The sequence below is a fragment of the Charadrius vociferus genome, unplaced genomic scaffold (genome assembly GCF_000708025.1).
Source record: "Charadrius vociferus isolate BGI_N301 unplaced genomic scaffold, ASM70802v2 scaffold13, whole genome shotgun sequence".
Taxonomy (NCBI): Eukaryota; Metazoa; Chordata; class Aves; order Charadriiformes; family Charadriidae; genus Charadrius; species Charadrius vociferus.
In genome coordinates this window covers 776,521-797,885 of record NW_009647763.1, presented here as the reverse complement: position 1 = coordinate 797,885, position 21,365 = coordinate 776,521, and the positions used below count along the sequence as shown (strand labels likewise).

At 41.5% G+C, this 21,365-nt stretch overlaps 1 protein-coding gene across 1 annotated transcript in view; it reads right to left on the bottom strand.

Annotated features, from left to right (window-relative positions):
• Positions 1 to 15,919, bottom strand: part of LOC104284016 (vacuolar protein 8-like) — a 25,042-nt gene extending 9,123 nt beyond the window's left edge. The window contains exons 1-9 of the mRNA XM_009882288.1: positions 15,694 to 15,919; positions 12,437 to 12,556; positions 11,395 to 11,514; positions 10,171 to 10,290; positions 4,639 to 4,761; positions 3,492 to 3,574; positions 2,137 to 2,262; positions 1,248 to 1,293; positions 16 to 149 (exon numbers count right to left, since the gene is read on the bottom strand). Coding sequence (XP_009880590.1) covers positions 16 to 149; positions 1,248 to 1,293; positions 2,137 to 2,262; positions 3,492 to 3,574; positions 4,639 to 4,761; positions 10,171 to 10,290; positions 11,395 to 11,514; positions 12,437 to 12,556; positions 15,694 to 15,919 — 1,098 coding nt within the window. The remainder of the gene's footprint in view (positions 1 to 15; positions 150 to 1,247; positions 1,294 to 2,136; positions 2,263 to 3,491; positions 3,575 to 4,638; positions 4,762 to 10,170; positions 10,291 to 11,394; positions 11,515 to 12,436; positions 12,557 to 15,693) is intronic.
• Between the last annotated feature and the right edge of the window lie 5,446 nt (positions 15,920 to 21,365).

Here is a 21,365-nt window from a genome sequence, read left to right as displayed (position 1 = left end):
CATGCTGTCCCCTACCTGGTTGTGCGGGTGCTGGGACAGTATCCAGAGCAGAGCGATGGAGGCGCGACGCACACCCTCGCTGCCGGATGCCAGGAGAGAGCACAGCTTGGGCAGCACGTCCTCAGCAGCCATCTCGGCCTGGATGTCTGCTGGTTGGGGAAAATGACAGAGGTCAGGGAGCTTCAGAGCACCGCGAGGAGACGTTCAGGCCCTGACTCATAAGCATTTGATAAAATTAGAGGGGACCTCCCCATCTCTGTGGGATGGGACAACACTGGCTGTTTGGTTATAGAAATAAACCCTCATTTGTTCTGGCTCATTTTGCCAAAGGATTAATACAAGCTTGAGAGCAGAATGTAGTTTTAGGCACCCTTTGTTTTGTGTCTGAACCTCAGCAAGAAGAAAGGAGGGGAATTTTCTGAGTGCTTCATTGGCCTAAGGCCCGGTGAGAAGGTCCTCAAGCACTACCTGTCTCATGGAGTTATGGAGAGATCAGCCATCCTGGCTGAATCCTTATACCCCACTTGTCCCTGCAACCTCAGCGAGTGCTTTTGGGCACTAAAGGTAATGCCAGAGCTGCCAGCAGATGGAGCGGCAGTCCTACAAGGCCAAGCAGACAGGGGGTTTTCAACCATGCCAAGGAGCTCCACTGCAATTGCGATTGCTTGAAAATGATGCACCTCTACGTTTTGTAGATGAACAACTCTACCCTGGACCCTGGGGCTCTAGTGCTGAGCGTGCCAGTCCTCTGCTTTCATCTCCCAAGTATGCTGTCGAAACAGACCTTGGGCGTTTAATAGGATGTGATTTTTTAAGAGGATGATAAATGCTTGGGAGAAAATTATATTTAATGACAGACAGGTTCATGCCTTGGGAGAAGGCAAGTCCCCACTCAAGCAGCAATTTCGGGAGACGGTCTGTCCTAATCAGGTTTAATGCTTAGGAAACACGGAAGGGAGAAAAACTTAATACAGTTGCAAAGGCTGTGTGCATAAGAAGACCTCTGCTGTCTCTCTCACTTTGTCCAGATTGCCACTTTGTTCCCCTCACTACCTGGGAGCTCTGAGGCTGATTTAGTTAGTAAACTGCGCCTCCCTCTTCCCTTAACATCCAGTTTAAACATAGAAAAGAGGGTATCTCTTTGCTTTTAATATGAAAGGTTCCCAGCCCTCTGTGCTCACTCTGAAAGGCAGAGAGAGAAAGAAAAAGAAATAGCGTGGTTTGTTTATCTCCAATATATTGCTTACCACTGGTAGCCAAATTTCTTAGGCAAACACATGCCTGGCTTGAAACCTGCTTGTGCCAAAGAGGAAATAAAAAAAAAAAAAAAAAAAAAAAAGAGCGTTTTCAGTAATGCATGTTCTTGCCCATTGTACACAAAATAAACGTGACAACACTAGCAAGCTATTACATTATCTTCAGAGAACAAATTTTGGGATGTGATTTTTTTTTTCAAAGTTTTGATGAATGTTTTTCAACCTCCTCTAGTATCAGTCATCCTGTTGTTGATGAGGAAGAACCAATGGGATACAGATGTTGGGTTATTTTAGGAATGTCAGATAAGGTATAGGAAAATGAAGGGAGTGAATTTGTCTCATTTGCTTTGCCTTTTTTTACCTTCCTCCTACACAGTCTTTAAGGTTCCATCCTTTAAATCCTGAACTGTGGCTCATTGAAGTTTCTTTGGTGTGGCTCCCAACAAAGCAACATACTCAAGATGTTATTCTTTGAAGCCATATAGTCAAAGTTATGGATACCAAAAAGAAAAAAAAATAGTAGCATAATAGGTGCTCCAGATGCCTTCTGTCGCAGACACAATGATCAAAGATAGTTGAGAGCCTGGACAGAGCACTTCATACACATAGTTTCAAGTTTAAAGAATACGGGCTATCCTAATCTAAAGAAAGTGTCCAGGGCTGTGGAACAGCTTTAATGATTTCCCTTCTCTTTCTCCATACATTGACCTTGTAGGTCACATCTATCTTCTAATATATGTGTCTTTTCTCATGGGAAAGGTGCCACATAGGCACCTGTACAGCAGATAAGGAAAATTGTGCAAGACTGAAAGTGGAAGCCCAAGTTTATAGCTCTACTCTGATGCTAAGCCTTTACACAAAGATAAAGCTACAGCTTTACCTTGTCCACAGAAGAGGATAGGAGAGAGATGAGTGTCCGCAGCAGGAATCTGTTGCCAGGTCTCAGCATGGCTTCGTGGTGCTGAGCATTGGCTGCCACGTTGCTGAGGGCAGCACAGCTGTAATACTGCAGAGAACCAAAAAAAAGGTAGAGAGAGAGGAGGTCACAGTGGTGATGTGTTGAAGAGAACAAAAATAAATTGCAGAAATGCTCAAATTTAGAGCTGATGAAAAGAAAGTACTTTTTCATCTTGAGGGTGTTTTATTGGGTAGATGTAAGAGCAGAGCCTGAGAGGGCTGGAAAAGGATGCAATCTGCTGACACTACAACAGCAGTCATGCTGTGGCACTGCATGTTGTACCAACCCATTAGGACCCTGGCTATTGGGGAATGTACTGTGCTGCTGCAGTGACACCGCTGCCGGCACCTAAGTTAGCTCATCTGCATCTACTGTATTATATGTTTACACTGATTTACTCAAGCTGGATGTAGTCATTGCCCTTGCATGCCAAGAGATCATTTTCAAAGGATTTAAACATTAATACTAGGGAGGATTATATATATGAGTATGTATTACTAGGGAGGTATAATTAGAAGAAACAGGTTGAACTGCAGAGAAGGAAGTTTTCAGATGAATCTCAGAGAAAGCTGATGATGCTGAAACAGTTTGCAGAAAGCAATTCCAGAGGGTCCATCACTTCAGACATTTAAAAGAGACTGAATAACAAAATTGATGGAGGAAACAATCCTGTACTACTCAGAGGACCGAATGAATGAATGAACTAGCGGATTTTAAGGTTTACAACTCTGATTCATAGTTTTTCATCAGCATACTTTTGAACCAAGACTGGCTCTCTGCTAAGTATGCAGAATCACAGAGGTGTCTGTGGTAGGCATAATATTGGGAGATTTTCCAGACATTTACAATAAGAAGAAAAAATCTTTGCAAGTTATGCCTTCTCAGAACACTTAGTAAAATTGCTTAGAGTGGAAGATCAAAGTTAAGATGCAAAGAAAAAAATCAACAGAGGAAGAGACTTATTTGCAACTTGTCTGATGATCCAAAAGACACGGGAAGGTAACCACAGAACAACTGTGTGCATGCCTTAGTGTGTGCTGGCAGATGCCTTTCTGCATCATAAACTTTCTCCTGTGGAGCGAGACAAATTGAGTGGTTTGAATTTGCATTATCTGACTAAGCTGAGTTTCACCGAGATGCCCTCATGCGTTTCCCATCTTATCTAGAGAAACCTTCCCTCCTCTCCACATGTTCATTTCCACATGCTGTGGTTTGTGCTCTCCTTACAGTCAAGTCACACTGTTGCTGTTTAAAAATCTGACCTGTTTGAGCCATACCTGGACTTCTGAGTCAGGAGATTCCAGCAGCAAAGCAAGAACTGGTAGGGCTCCTTCCTTGCATAGGACCCGTTGGATTTTCTCTGACATTAAAAAAAAAAAAAAAAAGTGCTGTTAGCGTGTCTTTTCCCTTCCCTCCCTCTCATCTGCAGGCACCATTCAAAAGGAATATGCACAATCATTGGATTCGGGAGAGTGGTGAAGTTGTCCAAATATATGCCAATCTGTGTGACCGGAGTGTATATAATTTAGAGTATGTGCAATATAGCAGTACATAGACATTTTAGCAAAATGACTAGCAGGCTGTCTGATCGATTAAGCCTTTGCTGGTTTTATGCTAAAGACTGTTCCAAGAATCTCAGTTGCTGGAGAAGCTGAAAAACCTCAGGTACGATATTCATCATGATTTCTGTGTTAAAAAAACAAATTATTTCAAAAATTCTGAATAATAACAGAAGTGTAATAGCCAGCTGTGTAAGTACTTGCCAACCATCCCCTTCCACCATACAGAGATAAGAGACATTGCTCACAACTGTATCATTTAGCTGTGTGGGATAATGGTATCATCTAGATAGGTGAGATTTAATGCTGGTTTGTTTCAGGGTTAGTGTATGGTAGCACACATATTATTGCAGAGGACCAAACACTGCTTTTGCTAAAGCTGTTGGCAGATATCCCAGAAGCCTTTAACATCTGGCCCACAATAGTTATATTTTGCATCTTCCAACACCAAGTTAGTGATACAAGTTAAACGTTCCTAGAGCTTGACCTTGTTGGACAAGCTTCTGAGATTGCTTCAAAGTGCTAAATGTGCTGCTAACTTTTTTGACTAAGTTCTTCAACAAATGTTTGGGTGGGGTTTTTTTCTGTTTCTTTGACTGATGATTTAAGTGCTTATATTTTAGCCCCTTGGGGTTGAAAATCAACCCTTCCTATTTTGGTACTAGGCAACAAAGGGTCTGTATTAGCTAAAGAGAGGTCAAACTTAAATCATCAGCCTCTGGCATCAACGTGAATGCCATATGCAAAGGAACTAATTTGTTGCTCAGATACGCTTTTATTCTTCCCTTAACCCTTTTGAATTATTTTTCTATCAGTGAGAAATTTTCGTTCAGCAATCTTAGATAAACCATCAGTCAGAAAGTACCTGATCGTGTGAGGTTGAGAATAGCACCAACTGCATTTTGTTGGACTCTGGGATCGTAGGATTTGGCAAGAGTCAGTAGGGGTGTAACTCCTTGAGCAGCACCAATAGCCTCTCGGTTGGACTCTGGAGAAAGGAATCAGAGAAAAAAAGAAGAAAGAGATTGCCGTCTTACTGTGAGCCAGGAGCAGGAGAACTAGCAGGACTAGATTTCTTTGGCATTCACTTTTCTGATTCTTTGGTATACATCAGAATTTCTCTGCGTGCTCAAAGGAACCTGTTAAAAATTCCAAGAGCTCAATGGGAAATAAACTAACTCATGATCACAGCTGTGCTTGTGTTTTGCGACTGGGATAATTAAAATAACTCCCCTTAAACAGGTCAGCATAGTGTCACACTCGCCTTCTACCCCTGGTATGTCTGATCAAGCTATCCACAGCGTGCCAACCAAAACCCACATAATTCACTGCAGGTAAGACTGAATTAATTTAGCAGGGTATATTCAGGGCCAATTTCTCTCTTTGAATGTGCCTGTGTCACTCCTTTGACAGCTACAAACAATGCAGAGGTTTCTAAAGCGAGAATTTGACTTAACCGCTGGAATTTGAAAAGATGCTGCTTCTCTGAAGTGGTGATGCCTCCTTGCATAGCAGTGTATTAAGTTGTACAGTTGTATTCAACATCCTGGAGTACAAGGAGAATTCAAAAAAGATCTGCAGAGTCCCTTGAGACTCCTAGATGAAAAACTGGGGAAAAAAATAACTACAATACTTAAATAATGCTATAAAATTAACTATATACTATAAAATACTATGTAACATTTATATACTGTGTATATATGTATACTACATATGATAAAGTTATACTATGCTATGAAATACAACACAATTTAGAAAAGAAAAATCTGCTTTTCGTTCTACTTTTGTTTTGGACTTACTGAAAGTAGCCTCAGCTGCGCTATATAGAAGAGAATCCTTCCATTAAGCTCTTCCCTACCCCTCTATCATGAGGCACTAAAAACATTTGCAACAAATAACCTGCTGCCACACTCAGATAGCTATGGTCCTCTCCCCTTTACTGTCTTATTTGTATCTATACATTTTCTGTATTTGTATCTGATAAGCATTCCAGTGGCATAATTTTGAAAAAAATAAGGTTTTGGCAGTGGTGTTCTTCAAAGTTGATGAGATTAAAATGGGAATTAGACCAATGAAGAATTTTCTTAATACCCTAGTATTCTGCAAATTATTTTGTAAAAGGAAAAAGCAAAATCCATAGCCTACATCTTTCATTGTTTATATGAGCCAAACTGCCACTTAAGACCACTGGAGTTTTAGTTGAGTGTTCCTTCATTTACATACACTTCTAGACAGTTTAAGCAATGGCCAGTCTCTGGAAGTTTGCTGAGAGAAACATGAAGCAGAAGGAAGCAAGAAATCTGAAGGTATTTGGATGAGATCAGCTCTTCAGGTGCCAACTAACTCAGAGAGTTAAGAGAACAAAGCCATTATTTCTATACCTGGAGCCTACCTGTACTGGGGAACTGACACACATAGATAATACTCAAGTTCAGCCAGTATCAGTTTAGTATTCCAGGACAAGTCCCCTTCTCTGCCTTTATATGAATACTTAATACTCAACAAAATACCCTTTATTCTGGAAAAAAATACTCTATTTTTTTAGCAAAATAATTGTTCTGGGAATAGTCCTGTATTTAAAAATAGCTTTTCCACGTGGGAAGCTATTATTCTGGTGAAATTTTCTGGCCAATTTTGTAGACAAGCATTTCTCCAATCTAATCTCCCTGCGTATTGTTCTTTTGTTTCCCTCAGCGGAAGCAGAAGTTCTTTTGTGCAGCTCCAACTGATGGAAACCAGTCTGGTCTGATGTTAACTCTAATTAGTTGAGTAAAGAAGAGAGGTAAAAAGATTGAGAATTCAGATATTGCTGCTTCCTTAATTCTTTCACACAATACACTCCATGAATGTTTGTGAATGTGGAAAAGAACCTCCCATTTGGGTAAAGGGTTTACAAATGTTCAGACAGAACTGGGGCAAAATATGACAGAATCTGAGCCATTTGGGTGCTTCAAAGTTTTTTCTTCCTTAAAGAAACAAAACTGGCGTGATTTAGAAAAGCTTCACATCCATGACAGCTCAAACAATTTTTCTGCCTGAGGGCTCAGAGGTGGTGGTCAACACTGGGAGCCCACAGTAGCAGGATGAGCTCTTACAGCCTGCTGCGGAGGGAGGTGGCACATGGAGACCCAGGTACCACATTATTTTCCCTTGGGTTATTCACCAGCTGACAAGTTCTCCTCTGCAGTCTTTGTTAGTGCCCATTCTTGTGGGTTTGCTGGATTTATTTTTACATAAGTCATTTTCCCTTATCCTTCTCTCCATTCTCATTCCAGTTTTGGTCAGATAACGTGGCTGAAAACTATCTGCTTCATCAACTTAATCAGAATGGATGGAGATATCTATCTCACCAAGATGTGTAACCGTACTATCATCTCCAGAAGAGATGTGGCAAGCTAGATTATGTTTCTCTGCTGGACCATCTGTTTATCTAAGTAATGCAATCCCTCCACTGATGCCCCTGCAACCACTGATGCCCCTCACAGTGCTTTTAAAAGGGAACCGCGTACTCAGATGCTACTCTAAAGTGGGGAAATCAGTAACATCTACTCAAGCCGGGTTTGAATAACTGACCTTGAAACCTGCATTTATAAATTCTTTCTTTTCACTCTCTGCCATTTGTGTGCTTGAAAACTCTCCTGTCATACGGTACAACTTTGAATGTGCGTTGCACTCAGCGCATCCTCCTTGTTTAGCTTAATGCAGATGTTCGCGCCTCCCTAAACCCTTGCTGTGAACATTCAATTCTGCTCTTATGTACTCTGAGAAGAGTTCTTATCCCAGAACTGGTTTCTTTCACCCACAGATTGAAAAGGTGCAGATAATTGCAAATATGCGTGTGTCCTCTTGCTGTGTGGACAAATGCCAGCGTTGGAACAAACTGACCTTCAAATCCTTTTCATCTGAATGGGTTTGTTTGCTGGTTTTATTTTTGGCTACCTATTGCAGTGGGTAAGTACCAGACAACCCAGCTACGTATACCTTGCAGTCACATTGTTAAGCAGCTTCACTCTGTACACAGTCTAGAATGTTTATTGCAGCAGAGTTAAGACACACTACCATTCTTGGATCTGGAATTTTAGTCACCTAAAAGCTATCTAAAGGATCTTCCTCATTTGATTTTGCTTCCATATTTATCTTTTTTAAATTCCTCTGAAGCATGAATGGCTTACTTCAAGGACATGGTTGAACAGAATACTTTTCCCAAGTAGGCTCTTTAAGATATCAGAGTCTGCAAGTTAAAATTAAAATAAACTCTAGAGAATTGCCTCTTGCGTTAGTCTCATTGCTGTGGTAGCTAAACATAGTCTGAAAAAGAAATAAATGGATCCAGTCAGTCTAAATGCTAGTTAAACTGCGACAGAGATCTTCAAAACCGATCTAAATCACAGCCAGCAACCCAGCCCGAGCACTTGCAGGACTGCCTACCTCTGTGTTCAGCAGATGCTTCCCTATCTAATTTGAAAGTTCCTCGACTGCTTAATTTGAACTACTTGTGCTCAGAAGTACACTGACACTCAGGGGAGGATGCAATGGCATTAGGTGACCGCCCTCAACAGAGAATGAAGGTGGATTGGATTTGGAGTGGCTGCGGGTTCCCTACACTCTGGGTTACAGACAGAGACATGTAGGAGAGCCAGAGTGCCTTTCAGACTAGGGAACACCCTTCGGCACCCAAAGAAGTCACTTTCTCTGTGGGCTGCTTAAAACAGCTGGACAGATATCCCTCTGTAGATCTTCAGGTGCATAACTCTGACCATACATAAAGCAAGCCCTCCTGCTGCCAAGCACCTAAAATTTTAGTGATGCCATGCCTAATTTAGACATTTAAATGAGGCGATTTGCATTCCACGCAAAGTAATGCAATATACAAAGTTCTCAACCTGACCATGCAAGGCTTAAAAAAGAAGTTTCAAAGGGAAAAATATTTTAAAACCTGCAGATAAATAAAAGATGGGATAAAATGCAAATCAGCACTTTCATGTCGTTGGATTCTGCTTATCCACTTTCCCTTTGCAACATAAATACTTAAGTGAAGAAGGAACACTTTCACCATGCTTCTCCGAGCCTTCTGGGAGATCTGATTGCAACTTTCCGTACTGGAGAGGAATGGTGCTGGAATAAACACTAAAGGAGGGGAAATACGTATTATTCATGGCTTTTATACAGGGCTTTACATGACTTGTATGGTAGAATCACACAATTTCTGAAGGTAGAATAAGCCAGACTAACCTCATGACCTTTCTTTTCGTAACTGTGGTTGAGCTTATCTGTCTGGATGCCAGGAAAATATCTATATCATGATATGAAATATGCATAGTTAAGCAAGAGACGATGGTGATAAATGCAAGCAGTGCGTGGTGGATAAGGAACTGACTAAAAATAAGCTGGCAGCAGGTTTTGCTGAATGGCAATGACCATCTGGAAGGAGACTACAAGTGGAATTCCACAGGGACTGGTCTGATGTTGGTTTTAAACCAGAAAGTTAATACAAAGGTGTGAGTACAGCACTGTCAATGTGGTGGTGGACTGGAATATTTTACAAATAACAGACAAGTTAGAAGACTGAAGCAACAGAAACAGAATGCAACCTTACAGTACAAAATGCAGGGACATGCACTTGGAAACATTCATTGCAGAGCCTTAATTAATTGGTGTCTGCTGGAAATAGCAGCAGAGGAGTAGACAGACTAAGTGATTAAGTCAGCTGCAGGATAACATCACCATGATGCAATCACAAGAAAAAGTGTTACCATGGGATGTACCACAAAACATATTTCCTTGGATGCCACAAGAAAAGACACAGGTGAGATCCCAGCTGAAATACGGCACATTTCTGGTGACCTCTCTTTCAGAAGAGATGAATTAAAAATTTAATTCCTGCAGCATTTATGTGTATCTTGGGACTGTAACAATGCCTGAGGTCTGCGGTATCACAAAACAGCGGATGCAATTGTTATGTTCTATTTCTGGAATATATCATTTACGCCCGGAAAGGCTATGAAGAAGAATGGAGAGCCTGGCTTACAAGAGGAGTCTTAAATGAGCTTGGCTTTTTCATTCTACTAAAATGAAGGCACCTCATCGGCATAGACATCAGAGAGGGAGAACTACTGAATCAAAAGCCAATGGAGGCACTAATTAAGATAAGCTGGTCGTGAATATATTTAGGTTGGAAATCAGAAAAAGGTTTGTAATCATGACAGAATGAAGGTCAGAAAAACTGAGAAAAAGATCTTAACTGGAATCTCAAGAAGTTGTATTTATGATGTGGGAATACCAAAATTTGCTCTTAAACTCTTAAACCAATTGCAAATGGGTTGTTTCACCTTGAATTATGATGTAAGGGTTGAATGAACTCACTGCAGAGAATAAAGGGAAAGAACAGCACACTCACCTGAAACAGCCAAAGTCATGGTGCAGGCACAGGAGTTACACTGGACAGTGGGATCCTCTGACTCAAGCAGGTCCAGAATTGGCTCAAGTAAACCCATTTGGACAACTAATTCTTTGTCAACTATTCATAAATTCAAGAACAAGTGGACAAACAGAAAGTAAACGTTAATGCCTTTGTGAAAAAATTGTATCTTCCTTTGACTGCTTTGGGCATCTATATTATGATTATGCAAAATAGACCTAAAAAGGAAATGGCCTGAAAGGCACTCACAGTCCTGAGCTTCGTTTGCTTGATTCCTCTTCAGATTCATGAAAGAGTTTAAGAGATGTTCAGAAGGTCCCAAATATTTCTGCTAGCAATTCTCTTTTCAAACATAAGGTTCATTTTGGAAAGTGCAACTGCAGCTTTCCAATAGGTTCACAACTTAATCAGCTCCCCCCCTTTTTCTTCTGAAGTCTACCCTTTAAATATTATTTTGTACTCGTAAATAGTGACATGATATTATTTGCAGCAAGATTCTTAACAAAAGAAAAGAAAAAAGCTAGATTCATTGAAGACTGACCCTGTCTTCTGCTGTTATGGGATAGTATGATGGAACAACTGCTGTGGCCCAGGTGTCACGGAGCACAGTAGTAGATGCAACAAGGACTCCATTGACGAGGTGTGGGGTGTTCGTGCCCTGTCTATCAACATAAACTATACATCTGCATCTCCCAGATCCTATCTCAATTACATTTGCCCTATTAGCCACAGAAGAAAGTGAATTCTATTAAACTTTTTTTTTTTTTTAAATCTGCAAGCAATTTAAGACCAAGGTTCAGTAAACAAATAACAAGAAAATGAGCACTCTCTCATAGGCAGAGTTTATTTCCAAGAGCTGTATCTGTTCCTGGAAAGGGTAAGTAGTGGGCTCTCAGTCCAAGAATGAGAATAGTATAGCTGTTCCCACATCAGTCTGGGAGTGGTTTATCAGCCTTTGCACACAGATACAAGATCTCTTACCACACTTACTAAATCTAGCTGGAGGGAGCTGACATATACTGGTGCCACCAGAATCTACGTGGCTTGCAGACAGAAACAGACTCACACTTGTCTTATCAGGAACACAAAAAATAGAATTTGGATTTGTGTAGACCTGGGTGTGTAGGTGTGCCCTCCTTCTATCTGAGTCTGGCTGAGAAGATACTTTTTCACTTGAACGGAGATGGATTGTTAATTACTCACTATTTCCTTCCAGCAAGAAGTTGACAAGTGACAAGGAAGACATCTGCTGCACCTCCAGGTCAGCAGACCGTAATAAGGCATAGAAGGGTTCCAGATGCTCCACAGGCAGGGGGACGTTCACTGCAGGAATGAGAGGAAATATTCAGAAGTCTCATTTTTCACGGCAGCCACATGTTTCTCTTGTTGGTCTTAAGCCTCAGGTGCTACCATACATAGGCTGAGTGGTATTCCCCTTCATTTAAATTCCATTGCTACTAGCAAAACAGGGCAAGTTTCCTGAAAAGGTTTTGAATAATCAAGTACTCCAAAAACATCATGGGAAGGGAAGCAATATGCCTCGCTACCGAACAAGTCATTCCGCCTCATAGCAGGTCCTCATGTTGTGGCTATCTGCACTTTTTATCCAGCAAAAAATACATAAGGTAAAGCTATCAAGCCAGGGGCCACAATATTCTCCTTGAAGTAAATTTAAAGCAAGCAAATAAATAAATAAATCACAGCCTGCCTGTTGATGGTTTTTCTACCTTTTTGTAGGGCCCAAACTCTTGCTGGAATCTTATCTGGCATACCTAGGTTGACTTCTAACCATTAACAAATTACCTCAGGAGCCAAGTTCTCCCACAGAATAGTTGGGACAAAGAAGAATGTTTCCTTTATAAATTTCCACTACAACCTGGCCTCTAGGGCTTTGTCCTCTTCCAAAAATTATGTAATGTAAAACCATTTCTTTCCACCATAGTTTTGCCTGTATTGCTCTCAGAAGATTCAGTATACATTAATTCTAACTACTTTGAGTTCTGCTGAGTTTTTCCAGAAGTATTACAATGGCATAAATGACAGTCTCATGAGAGAGATCTCCTCATAGTGAAACCCAGAATAACTGCCTAGACGGCAATGACAGCATTTCCATTTTCCTTAGCAAACAACACAGCATGAAAGGAAAAAAAGAACTTTGATTAATGAATCAAAGGGAGTTTCACAGTTCGAAAAAATACTTTTATCTATAATTATGTGAAAATTTTCTAATGTGCTAAGAACTTACTGTGCTGACTCATATGCAAGTAATAGAGGGCAGCAGACTGCTGTAAACCTGGGTTTTCTGAAAAGGCTAAGGTCCTCAAGGCTTCCAGAGGGTCCTTTCCAAGCGGTGACATTTCAAAACCTGAAGACGTACAGTAACAGCACAGACTCAATTATATCTGAAAATGGTTATTTTACAAAAAGAAATTAAGATTTACAGCCAACCAAACGCATAAGGATTTTTGTACTGCAACAACTCCATAGATCCCATCTATCCTTATTCATGTTTCCATGAGCAGAAGCAACAAATAAATCTAGAATAACCCGTCCTTGGTAATAGCTCTTGTGAAGCTCACAAAGCTAGTGACTGGAAGCAAGATAAATTATAACCTTTAGACACTTTTATGCTATCCAATATAAATGCAGGTGTTCTTGTTCTCAAAAAAAAATCTTTATTTTTTCCTGATTCATAGAAGATCTTTGCTAAAATTTATCTACTGAACACGGTGTTCTTAATTATGAGCTACAGAAAGAGTACATATTTTTAATTTACTACATTTTAAGTTTACTGTGTTTCCTGCCCTGGGTATTACAATAAAGGATTTCAGGGAATAGCAACATAGATTGCAAATGGGCTTGCCTCAGGCTCAAATTGCTAGCATGAGTCTACCTGTTCTTGAGGATGATAGTTCCCCTATGAATAAACCAGATGTTCAGGAATAGCTATCAAGCAATAGCAGTCATGCATGACTTCTGTAAGTCACTATATAATGTACTTATAATGTGTGGAATGGAGCAGCAGAGAGGAAGAAAAAAACGGGCCATTGAACCACTGCTCAATAGTATAAACTGTTGAAAAGGTAATGTAGTATGAATTGACTGACGGAGAACACCATTATAAGATATATTTTTCAGACAATAGATTGAAGCAGTGCATTCAGGATTGAAATATCTCGAAGAACAAGATCTAGGTACTTTACCTCCCATGGGATAAAAAAATACGAGGGATGTGAGGGGCGTGAGCTTTCATGCCTCAGTGCAAAACTCGGCCAGTATCTCAAGCCATTAGAAGGTGCTGACATGTCAAGAGTAGCAAACTCCTACCTTCAGGATGAGGTAAGTGGGCTTCACAGAACTGCTTCATATAAATATCAATTTTGTTTAATAACTAACAATACACACCAAGGAAGGACTAGCCAGTGTGTGCAAGGTTTTACAGAAAAACCAAAAATCTCTTCATGTGGTTTAATTCTGTTCCTTACACACTGACTATCTGAATCTCCCACATATCTGCACATTTTTGTTTGGGAGAGTGATAAAGCAGAAGCCACTCAAAATCTTCACCTGCTTATAATACCAAGCATTTGTTGCCCTAGCTAACAGCTGAGTATGATGCTCAACCATGAGCTTGTTGCACCCACTGTCTAAATGTCGGCTCCCTGCTTATTATAATTTGACCAGAACTAAGGACGGGCTTGTTGTATCTTGGAATAAAATACACAGGCAAGCGCTAAAATAAGAGGGATGTGTCTTGGTTCTCTTCATGAAGCTTCCCTGCCTCCATCTGTCTTGGCAGCAGGATTTGACCGCTCAGAGAATTAACCTTGGTTCTTCTTCCTGAGTGTTGTGTATCTCCTCTCACAGACATTGGGACCTCCTTGAGAGCACACATTGCCATCTCTGCCCTGCGCTGAACATCAGTTCCTGAGGATCCAAGACAGATCAGCCTTTTGAAGACCCAGCTCAGAGAGGAAAGGATTTCTCATGAAAACATACATTTATTATTTTCGGGAAGCAGCAGTGGGTGCTGCAAAGGTCTGTTCTGGCCTCACCATTTTTTCCAGACCACCTCTTCATTGTACCTGATCCATCAACTGAGCTGGGATACTGCCAAGACAGTCTCTTGTACAGTCAGGAGCATGGTAGCCTTTGGAAGAAAAAGTTCAGCCCTGGAAGATCCCCACTGTACGTCAAGATGAAAGGTCTGGTCCTATTATAGATACGGAGTTCAGAATTTAGCCAGCGCTTAACATGCAGTAATTAGTGAACCGTATCAGCAGGACGAGACCCCCCGCGTTCATAGGGTAACAGCACCAGCTAATACCAGCTGCGGCTAATTCACGCATGTTCCCAACAACCAGCGTCACAGCAATTATTCCAAAGGTTGTTCCATGACAGACCACTTCAAACAGCATTAACTGCGTCACACCAAGGAAAAATGTCTCTCCTGATCCCCCTGACAAGATGGTTTTATGTCCATAAAAAGGCAAGTAAAGAAATAGTACTTTGTGTTCCACACCCTTTGCATAAATGAAAGTAGAAGGCTATGCAATTTTGTGTAGTAGCTTTAGCCCAAGGTTCTTAAACTTAAAGCAATATGCCCAATTAGCTGTGAGACGAAGCAAAACCAAACAAGTAATGGCCCCTGCCCAAGCTTGAGACAAGAAATGTTTCTGAGGTTAGACAACTGACAAAACACACTCATCCAGGATGATATTCTGTGATTGCAGGAGTGAAATAAAAAAGTTTTCCTATTGATACTGTCGTATCTTTGGACAGGATAGCGAGGACGTCACAAGTAGATAAACAGGTGAATTAGGGAGGTAGCCTGTAAAGCAGAGGAGATGATACAAAAGTTATGGATCTGCTTTGATTCATGCAGAATCCCATGACGGTGTTCAAGCCTTGTGTCTAAAAAGCTCGCACAAAAGCATTTAGGCAGACAAGCTGCTTGGAATCTGAGGAAGTCCTGGGACCCCAACGGTGCTTGTCCCAGGGTGACTTTGACCTTCCCCACGTATAGCGCAGACCCCCTCAGTGCAAGTGCAGGTGTTCTGCAGCCAGCCAACACGGATGCGCACAACTCAGCCGGGACCAACTGCGATTTGCCTGCTCACAGCTCGGCTCTCACAGAGCATCCAGTGTCGGTACAGCCTGTTTCCAGCTTTGTGACCTCAGTGACTGACTTAAAAAAAAATAACTTCAGTTACTAGAAGGACTCACTTTCATGAAACATATTTGCATGGGTTATGTATTAACAGTGGTGACGGAGCAAGAAAGTGACTGAATGTTTCTACCTAGATCCAACCGTTATGCCACTTGAGCCCTTGGTGGCCCATATACAAAGAAAACGCTCTGTAGCTCTGGCCTTTCCTACATCACCAAGCTGCTCCATGTCATGCCAGAGCAGTTCAGCCAGCAACCTGGTTTCAACCCAAAAACCGAATCTCCTTGTTCTTTCATAACCCTTTAGAAAAAAACCCAACCAAACCCTCTTACCTGTTTCAATATGCTGCAGAAACTCCTGTGCTGTCACCCTCTCATGAGGCTGCAGGATGGGCTTGTACAGCTGTCTGGCTTTAGAGCTGTTTTGTTTCAAGCAGGAGCATTTGCTTATCAGAGTTAAGCACTCCTTGATACTGTGCACCAAATCGGAGGACACTCTCTGAACAAAGGCCACGAAGTCCCGCAGCAGCTGCATGCATCGCCCACACAGTTGACCCATTCTTGTTCCAACAGCGGCACAAAGCCAGAGGAAAAGGGAGGAGATGGAAAGAGAAGTTGCTTCTCAACTCGTCCACGTTCTGCACCAACTTGCTGCCTCAGTGTTTGTCCTGTCTTACAGATGTTAACACTACACTGTGTGCAGCTGCTGTAAAGCAGACAAGCTGCTGCGTCCAAAAAGCTGCATTGCACAAGGCTGGTTTCTGCAGATCTCCCAGAGTCTACAAAATGTTATTTAAAAGGCTGGATCGGAGCCAGGTTCAAACACCTTCCCTTTGCTTGAAGAAAAATAAAATGATGACCTAAACTCATTTCGTGGAGAACAAACAGAGCTTAACTCCCGGAGCAGCCACCAAAGCCTTCATGAGGCGAAGAAAGCTCTGGGACAATGGAAAAAGCACCCTCAGTTTTTGTAAGGCAGCTTTCCACATGAAAGGTAGGCACCACCTTGTCTGCATGCGTACAAGCTGCAGCTGCCAATGGGAGAGGAAGATCAAAACAAAAAAAAAAAAAGAAAGGGGAGCACATGAACAGGTTTGTCCAGTTTTTGCTGAAGCACAGACCAGAACAAAGGTCCTGTTGGGCAAACAGCTCATAACTCAGTCAACTGAGACTTCGCAAATCAGCAAAAATAGAAAACTGAAAAACAAAAAAATACAGTGGAATTTAGAACTATGGTCTCCTCCTGTCGAGCGAATCCTGCAGAGTGGTCTTGGTAAGCTGGCAATGGGAGGATGCAAAAATCATCCGCAGTTTTCATGCAGAAAAAGGTAGCAAAAGGAAAAAGAGCAGTTCTACTTTTGCTCCATCCTTTTGCTTAATTCGCCAGCTGGGTGCATGTGCTCACCCTTGGTTGACCAGTTTCACAAATGAACTTGGTGTAATGAATATAGCGTGAAGTGACATTTGTAGTATTCTTGAGGTTTCCAGTAAAATCTGGTTTGATTCATGATCACTTTGATTAGGAAACCAGTAGGTACTGGCCTGCTGATTGTTGTTATTACTATTGACTTCTCTTTACCCATGGATTCGATGGATTTATCATTACATATCATATATTTATTGGCAAGTTTTAGCCAACTTTAAAACTTTAGTTTTAAGTTTCTGAATAAATCATGCTTGCTCTGCACCCATCTCCAAACACTGGTGAACAGGCTCACCCAAATCTCACTGGTCTGTCCAGCTATGGCTATTTCTTCTCTTGCTTATACATGATGTAATTTTCCTAAACACAAATACCAGGCGGCAGAGATAAACCCATCTACACCTGTAAACCAAAAGGTATGAGACTTCTATTACACAATGCAATCCATTACAAAGAATCAAGACTTTGATATTTCTGGCTACTTCCTTGACCAGCTCTGCAAGCCCACTGAGTTCTGGTCTGTCTGGCTTCTTAATATTATCAAAATCAAGGCTAACGTGCCTATTTTCTCACCATGTCTTCTCGATCTTTTCAGTACGGATCTTCTAAAGTATAGGGAACCCATGTGACCGTCAGCTTCTGCTTCTGCCATCTGTGGTGGTTTAGGCTGGGCTGGCCGCTTGCTCTTCACCTTTTGCCCGTGATCTTATACTCTTCAGCTTCCATCCTAAACGCAGCGAGGCGACATATTCCTGGGAGCCCATCGCATGTCCCTTCTGTCTCGTGCTCTGTCCTGTCTACAGAACCGTAAGGTTTGATTGCTGTGAGATTTTTTTTCAAGGCAATTTGAACTGTCCTGCACTGAGATGAGAAAAAATAGGACTGTTTCAACGAGACACTTGTTTGTAATGACTGCATTTCTGTAACGTGTTCTACTCAGCGTTTCAAAATGTATTAAAAACAGTAAAACAGCTTTCCAATGTATCTGTAAGGAAGATATTCCCCAAATGGTTTAAAAACAAGTTTTGGAGGTGTTGAGCTCTTCTAACTCCATTTGAAATAAATGGGAGTTAAAAGAAATACACCAGACCTGCAAACTAGGCTATACTTTGCCTCAAGGCATAAAAATCAGGTGTCCCGACACCGAGTTAGACGAATCAGGAAATTGTTTTTCTCTGATTTGAAACCACTACTGGAAAGCCAGTGTTTGTGGGTCTTCAAACCTCCTCTGAATTCACAATAGCTGCTGTAAAGGTTGCAACCATAAATCCGATGTTTTTGATTAGTTTCATGACCTAGATATGTTTCCTTATCTGATTAAACAACATGTCAGCTCAAGGCTGCAGAAGTAGAACGGGAAAAAATGAGTAGTACCACAATAGCGTTAAACCATTTTGCTTTTATTCTTCCAAAGAACATGTTCCAAATCGTAGAAGCCCCATACCCTGAGGAAAAGGAAAAAAAAAATCAGTTCCTTTGGTAAATTGTTAAAATAAGCCTCTCCAAACCATTGTCATTCAGTCGTGTGCAAATGAGACTTCCAAGTAATAACCTTACTGTGTGGACTATTTGGAATTCTGTATAAAATACACTTGGAAGTTTAAATCTATGTGCCAAATAACAGATGAATGCTGTAGCAAAGTGGGACTTTCAACAGAGAGCTTCCACTGGTTCAGCATTTTATCTGCTGTGTAGTTTCTCTGCAAAGGACACAAAATACTGCTTTTGGGCACAGTCTTTTAAGCATCTGACACTTGCAGCAGGTTTGTTTTGTTTTGTATTAAGAACAGAAATTCTAAAAATACATTTATCCATCGCTAAATTAATCTGCCAGGTTACTCATGCAGCATGCCACTGCCTGAACCACTTCTTGTAGTAGAAATTCCTTTATCTAGTTCGCAAAGGTGCATAACTTTCGATTGCTCAGAAGTCGACTGGCACTGGAGAGTTGTACACAAATACCCTTTATACTCTTCTTGCATACATTACCTAGGACCTCTTCATTCTAACGGGCCCAAAAAGCCCTTGGAGTCTGACACAAATACTGGAAAAAATGGGTCAACAGCTTTATTTGAGCTATGGTAGCAAATGCTTTCCTCTTCAAGGAAGACTATTATAGCTCCAGGTTCTGGATTTTAGAAATACTGTTATCACTGTGATTTCAATCAGTGGAAAAAGGATTTTTGGGGAGTGTAGGAGAGAGGCAGGGATTGAAAATGCATGGAGTTATACTTGATTTGTGTGCCAGTCAAATAAGACTGCAGATATTTAAAGGAACACTTAAAAAGCAGTGAATTGAAACAATATACTTATATTACTCAAGAATCCAAACCTTTAAAAAAAATGAACTAATTAGATTTGAATTTTATGAATTTGTCCCATGTAATTTTTTATTGCAACCTGTGTCGAATACACATTTCTTTCAGTCTCCTCTCTCACCATTCTATATGGGGGTGAGGAAAACACTGTACAGTTTAGAAAGCTGTAAGACGATGGCTGCGCCTTACTGCTTGGTTAGCAACAGATTTGATTTAAAAGGTGATAGCTCCCTTAATGCCTAGCAGGTCTTTGTTGCCCCCATACCTGCAGTTAAGGCCTCCTCGCTTGCACTAATTCAGTGTGACTGCTCTTTAAACTGGACCTATGTAATCTTTTGGCTTCAAAATAACAACAAAAACCAATCAACAAACCAAAGGTGTTAAGTTCTTAAACTGGAACTACCATTGATGGAATAGAAACATAAAATCATGAATTAGAGAAAAATGGTTGAGGAAGCAGAACAGTTCTAAACCCAATGTCTGATGTGTATAACACGTTACTACTAAGCTCTTTTAAATACATATGTATCTTTTATATATATAATAAATACATATATATCTTTTAAATATATGTGTGTGTGTATGTATATATTCACCGTTAAGATTTCAGGAGGAATTCAGGCTGAACAGAAACAGACTATAGTCATGTAAGCAAGGAGAAAGCCTTGATAGGACTTGATAGATCCAGATTTGGGAAAAACTGCCAGGGGTTACTTCATCGCATAGTTAGGCAGAGCTTTGTTTGCATTCGTTGCAATTTCTGTAGAGTATAAAGGATGTTGCACTCACTGCATCAGATTCCTTGGCTGAGGTATTTGCTCATCCTCGCTCAGAGGGAGAGTGCCATCTACTGAAGCATCCCCTTTACACAGCTCCCTTGAGCCTTGTTCCACTCGTGGACTGACAAATTTACCCAAGGGGGCTGTAAAACTGAGCAAGGTTTTAACAAGAGGAGAAGCTGCTTTAGGTGTGAATCTCTATAGTAAAGTAACAGCTGCACGTAAAGGACCAGGACAAAGATGTTAAGTAACACCACTGACTTGTGCAAGCCTATGCTCCAGTTTTATGAAGAGAATAAAAACAACCTCACTCTGTGTTTCTTCATTCTTAACAAGTCTTTGGAATTGAGGTTACATTATCATTTTGTAACGGTCAAGAGCAGCATTCCCTGATGGGGCAACCTGACTTCACAGCTGACTATTAACTTTCCTACTCCCCCTTTCTTGACCTGTATTATTCAACATCTTTGTCGCGGACATGGACATTGGGGTCGAGTGCACCCTCAGCAAGTTTGCCGATGATACCAAGCTATTTGGCGAGGTAGACACGCTGGAGGGGAGGGATGCCATCCAGAGGGACCTGGACAGGCTGGAGAGGTGGCCCAAGTCAACCTCATGCAGTTCAACAAGGCCAAGTGCAAGGTCCTACATCTGGGTCGGGGCAATCCCAAGCACAAATACAGGCTCGGCGGGGAATGGCTGGAGAGCAGCCCTGAGGAGAAGGACCTGGGTGTGCTGATTGACCAGAAGCTCAACATGAGCCAGCAATGTGCAATCGCAGCCCAGAAGGCCAACCGCATCCTGGGCTGCATCAGAAGAAGTGTGGCCAGCAGGTCAAGGGAGGTGATTCTGCCCCTCTACTTCACTCTCGTGAGACCCCACCTGGAGTAGCTAAATCCCAACAATTCTGGAAACCTTACTGGCCCTAGCAAGCTGCCTTCCTCCCACAAGTGCATTATCAAGCAGCCTCCACATTAATAGAATCTTACTGTTGGTTACAGCAAAAGCTGTGGCACGACCTGCACTCGAGCTCCAGGTTAGTTACCCGTGCGTAAACCAAAAAGGCTTAAAAGAAGGAAAGAGGGAATTGTGTGTCTCTCCAGGGCAGGCTGCTCATCAGTTAACCACAACCGGTCAGAACTAAAAACCTGAAGTGTTTGTGTTTCAGCAGCTGCCACTCATTTGTTGCTGCCTCCGCAGAAGGCCACCTTGAAGAATTTAGTCACCAGAAGAAGCAGATCTCAGCAGTGCATTACTTTCCCTGGGCAGGAAATAGCAAATCAGCATTTGGGGACTATGCCTGCTTCCCGTCCTCCGTGCCTTTTCCCTCCATCAGTCGATTTTGTCAGCCTCCCAGTCATTGTCCCCTGAATTTACGAACTCAGTTAAAACTGTGCATATGCATCCTTTCCTGCCTTTTTTTTTCTTCACTTTTTTTTTTTTCCCTTGCCTGAGAAATATCATACAACAGCGTTTAAAAAAAAA